General features: G+C 40.3%; 1 protein-coding gene across 2 annotated transcripts in view; it reads right to left on the bottom strand.

Annotated features, from left to right (window-relative positions):
- Nucleotides 1-2,887: 2,887 nt before the first annotated feature.
- The window catches only part of rnf146 (ring finger protein 146), a 5,050-nt gene continuing 2,658 nt past the window's right edge, over nt 2,888-5,279 (bottom strand). Inside the window, exon 2 of one of the 2 annotated variants that reach the window (XM_016567606.1) lies at nt 2,888-4,674. In XM_016567606.1, the coding sequence (XP_016423092.1) occupies nt 3,561-4,673 (1,113 nt within the window). In that variant the 5' untranslated portion in view covers nt 4,674 and the 3' untranslated portion in view covers nt 2,888-3,560. Of the gene's footprint in view, nt 4,675-4,824; nt 4,862-5,279 lie in introns of those variants that run through there. The other variant, XR_001641303.1, reaches the window with a different exon arrangement.

The following is a 5,279-nucleotide window of genomic DNA, read 5'->3' as shown; positions in this document are numbered from 1 at the left end:
GTCCTATTGCTATTCAAGGAGCGATGCTACTGTAGATCACCCCCAACCCCCCGTAGTGGTGGGATAGAGATGCAATGATGGATGTCTGTCTGGCGGACAAGAGGAAGGGTGTGCCATTTGGGTCACTGCAGACAGTTTAACGAGTTTACTGGAGTTTACTGGAGTGCCGCAGGGGTCTGTCCTGGGAGACGCCTAGGTTCATGCATCTTGGACTCCACTATGTCTGAAGACTAGAACAGAATCTTTGCCGCAATATGAGACTGTCGTGGCTATATTCTCTGTACTATATTTCTCACAATCACACTTATCCATACTGTACAGTCTTGCAAATGATATCCTATTGCATCAGTTACACAAATTAGTTTGTGAACTAGTTTGAAGAACCAATGAAATACAAATTGGACTTTTCTGGCCTGAAACTTGTGATCCTGAAACTTATCTCACAATGTACAAACCAATGTATGGTGAAAGTTAAAGGATGCAGACATCAACATAACTGTAAACATTATGTAACTGAACTTATAGGAATTGTTCACCCAAAATTACAATTTTCTTAAAATTAACTCACACTCAGGTCATCCAAGATGCAGATAAGTTTGTTTCCTCACTGGAACAGATTTAGAGAAATTTAAGCATCACTTGCTCACCAACGGATCCTCTGCAGTGAATGGGTGCTGTCAAAATGAGTCCAATCATCTCACAAAAAAACATCACAATAATCCACAGTGTCAATGGACTATTTCACTGGAGGGAGTGTTATTATGGATTATGTACTGGTATTTTACAAATCCTAAATTTCTCCAATCTGTTCTGATGAAAAAACAAACTACATCTTGGATGGCCGGAGGGTAAGTACATTTTCATTTTTAAGTTAACTATTCCTTTAACAATTAAATTTAAGATGCTGACTTTGTGAAAGGAACTTATGCAATTTCTTCTTAAAGTAATTTTTTTTTTTCACATACAGCATCAGTAAGTTTATATTACATCTTAAGATACAGTATTGCAATGATAATAACACTTGAGTCTAAAGTCTTTGTGTAAATCTTACCCAGTACAGATTGTAGATTGCCACCAAATAGTTCATCATCTGCCTGCATATTGCACACAAAAACAGCAAGAGCTTTCTTATTTTCATTTTTAAGTTAACTATTCCTTTAACAATTAAATTTAAGATGCTGACTTTGTGAAAGGAACTTATGCAATTTCTTCTTAAAGTAAGATTTTTTTTTTCACATACAGCATCAGTAAGTTTATATTACATCTTAAGATACAGTATTGCAATGATAATAAAACTTGAGTCTAAAGTCTTTGTGTAAATCTTACCCAGTACAGATTGTAGACTGCCACCAAATAGTTTCAGCATCATCTGCATATTGCACACAAAAACAGCAAGAGCTTTCTTAAAAATCTCAAATCCAATCAGCTGGCTTTACAGTTTCTGGAAGTCAGCGTGCACAAGATTTTAATCGGTTCACTGCAAAAAATAATCAAAAGTCTGTGAGAACCTTTCAGGAAGAACTATTCCTATAAGAACTGTAGATATTTTAATAGCGTCTCTAAACCATATTATAAAAACTTATTCAGAAGGTGAGTTTCACATCTGCAAATCAGTTCTTTCAACTGTATGTTGATGAAAGTCCTGACAATCTTGCTGCTGATTTCTAAAAACTGAGCGTTGGTGGCCAATTCTAGTTTTAGCATGTTTAGACCATACATAATACTAGTAGGTGGAAAAATACAAAATAATGAACATTCTTTAAGGTAAAGTAAACCTTCTTAAATTGAGAAATATACATCAGGACAGTTTGATCTCAGACAGGTAACAGACAACACTTTATTTCTCAGATAAACCTGGTAACAAAACAACACAGTTAAAACAAAAATACAGCAAAAAGAAGTTATTCTTGATTTTAATTTTCATTTTGTTTTGTTGACAACAAAGAACCTGAACAGATGGAGATGAGAATTAGCAGGATTGAAAATAACATTAAAATTTCAAAAAACGTCAAATCGGACACCTATGCTTGAAAACCCCTCACTCACTCGGTGTGCTGCAGTCTGAGGACTACTTTACAACTACAAATTACAATATCTGATGAAACTCGCCTTTCCCAGAGTTCAAAGCGCCGTAGTCCAGGGCTCCATCCTCGCTCACAGCAACACATGCAAATCCACGAAACAGATAAAGCACACCAAGATGAGACAGAAGAATAAAAGACAAGTTGCTTAAAACAAACGCAAATGCACACACACACCGTTAAAGTGTTTTAAACCTCACGCCATGAAACACTAGAAGTAGTAAATGTAAGATGACTAAAGGTTTTCTAATGACTAGAGCGTGCTAAAGAGGAATCCTTGGCAAAACTACAATAAATTATTTTCTCGTTAGGTTTTGTATTTGAAATTATGCTGGTTTTGCATCTAATGTTTGTCATTTCACCCAAAAAAAAAAAAAAACTGACGCTTTCTTGTTGAAGATCTAGAAGGCTCTGTACCAGGTGGTGATTTACAAAATGTTTTACATTTCCATGAAAATACTGTTCGCAAAATATAGTCAGGCATTTTGATCTACAGCATAATTGTGATATTCAAAACAATAAAACTAGTAAAGACACAATATATATGGACTTCCTACCAAGAGATGCAATTTTATTTTAGCAATTGTTTTTTGATGGCATTGCAGACGCCTTAGGGTAAAAGTTGATATGGCATATTTTTACGAAAAGATTTTAACTTCATTACTGTATGACTCCATAACCACTGGATAATGGTGTTGAGCCATGCTAGATGTAATTAAATCTCAGGACAGGAAAACAGGAATCTCAAGAACATGTTTGGGTCGAATTTCACCTCAAAATCAAAATAATTTTTTTTTTTTTTTTTTAATACATGATGAAATGAAGCCTGTATTGTAGATCATTAAGATTTCTTTGCATTGTGCACAATTAAGCAAATGTCCCCACCTAAATTCTCATTAATGCAATATAATAAATAAAATTTTTACACAAATCTCAGTATCACAGTAATAAGAAACAAGTGAAAATCAGCATTGAGATTAATAACTAATAAAACAAATGCATTAGAGTAATGAGAATTTAGGATGAAATGTGCTAATTTGTTATAAAAACACAAAAATCTCAATGGTCATATAAGGTTAAAAATAGGCTTGTGCAAATTTATATTTTATACTCTTTCTTTTAATTTCAGGGTTAAAAGTTGTTTTTTTATTGTGAACTTTTATTTTCTATTACAAGAATGCAAATGAAAGTGTAATGGCTGGACCAATTTACAGTATTCTAGGCATCATAAAAGCAAGTTTATTGTAGTTTTGCCTGTAATTTCCATTAAAGAGTACAGCCCTGGTACAGTCCTCTAAGACTGAAAGAGACAAGCACTATTCTTACACTAAAACCATCCGTCCCTAGCCTCCAACCTTATTTAAGACCGTGTTTCAATGATTTGAAAGGTTTATTCTTTAATTTTTTGCATTTCAGAGATTGGTTAGAAATACCCAGCGGTTGTGGGAGTTGGGTAGGAGTTCTGTAGTTGTGCTGCGGTCAGACCTTTGTAACGGTGCACTGACCGTCGGGGGACCCCGAGCGATCGCCGCTATGCGCAGGGCCACCACCAGGGGACGGTCTGTCCAACTGATGCAGTCTATGCCTACCCTGGGAGCCTTCTGTGTGCTCATCTTCACCTTCGTCCCCAGCCTGCTCATCTTCATCCTCGCTCGTGCCAGACTCTGATTCGTACCCCGATGGGTCCGGAGCGGCCGAATCGTCTTCGTCGTCTGCATCTTCCTCTTCCGGTTCTTGCTCAGCGGGGTTCATATTGAGTTGGGAGAGAGCCTGTACAAGCTGAATATCACTGGAGGAAGCAGGGCTGGTCAGGTGACCACCCAAGACAGTTGGCGGCCTTACGGGAGCAGAAGCAAAGATGCCTTGAGGACGTCCTCCGCTGACTCCAGTGTCCGCTCCATCTGCTGAACTCTCTCGCTCCGCTGTGGCACCATCAATGCTTCCGCTTAAATCCGCAACTGCGGGTGCTGCAGGAGCTGTTCCCGCTGCAGGACTGGGATTGGGATCTGGATCGAGTCTTAATCCGGCCACACCTTTCTTAGGGATATCCACCACATCCCTCTTCATCCTCCGCCTGCGGCCGTGTTCATTCCTCCTGTACTGCACCATGTTCTCCAAGTCGGCCACGTACAGGAAGCCGGCGATCAGCATCTCGGCGCTCTTCTTGCCCTTGTTGAAGGCGTCCTCTAGCTCTCGGCTAGTCCGCTCGTCGTACTGCCACCATCCGTTACGCCCCTCGTAGTACCACGCGTGGCCACCAGTCCCCGTACCACGTCCGCCTGTCGCCGAAGCCTTCAGCTCTTCAGGCGAGAGCAAAGTGGGACGCTCCAGGAAGTCCTCGGGCACCTCCCCTCTACAGAGGGCGCAGCGTTTGCTGTGCCAGGAAGCTCCTTTTACGCATAGGAAGCAGAAAATATGTAGGCATGGCAGGCGTACGGGATGGACGCAGCTCTGCAGGCAGATTGCACACTCAGGAATGGGCAGCGAAGGAGACGAAGGGGATGGACTTCCCTCCGTCACAGACTCCCCACTCACCTTCTTGCCTGAAGTCAGGGAGTCCATGGAAAGATTAACCTCGCCGCAACTAGCCATGCTGTGAAGAAAATGAAACTACAATTATTTCACAGGAGAAAATGCATGGAAAAACAAGTTTGGAGAAATGTGCTGCCTACACAAGCTAACGTCAGCAGTACATAAGCAGATGTAACAAATGGGGCACTGTTTACCAAACTATGTTGCCCATGTCCATGGAAAGATTAACCTCGCCGCAACTAGCCATGCTGTGAAGAAAATGAAACTACAATTATTTCACAGGAGAAAATGCATGGAAAAACAAGTTTGGAGAAATGTGCTGCCTACACAAGCTAACGTCAGCAGTACATAAGCAGATGTAACAAACGGGGCACTGTTTACCAAACTATGTTGCCCAAGTCGACAAAAGTCACGAGTAAACAGCGCTTGCTTGAGTTCTTTGTTCATTGTTGCTCTGTATGATTAAAGCTCTTGCATTTCCAGTCTCTCATCTGACAAGTATTACTCCACTTTAACAAGAAAGAGTGCCATTCATGTATTACAGTGTTTCTCAACCTTGGTCCTGGGCGCCCCCCAACACTGCACATTTTGTATGTCTCCCTTATCTGACACACCCATTTCAGGTCCTGGAGTTTCTTTTAATGAGCTAATGAGTTGAATCAGGTG

This window comes from Sinocyclocheilus rhinocerous, unplaced genomic scaffold, assembly GCF_001515625.1.
Source record: "Sinocyclocheilus rhinocerous isolate Xijiao unplaced genomic scaffold, SAMN03320098_v1.1 scaffold2126, whole genome shotgun sequence".
Taxonomy (NCBI): domain Eukaryota; kingdom Metazoa; phylum Chordata; class Actinopteri; order Cypriniformes; family Cyprinidae; genus Sinocyclocheilus; species Sinocyclocheilus rhinocerous.
The sequence above is the reverse complement of the archived record's forward strand: the minus strand, read 5'-3'. Positions and strand labels throughout refer to the sequence as shown.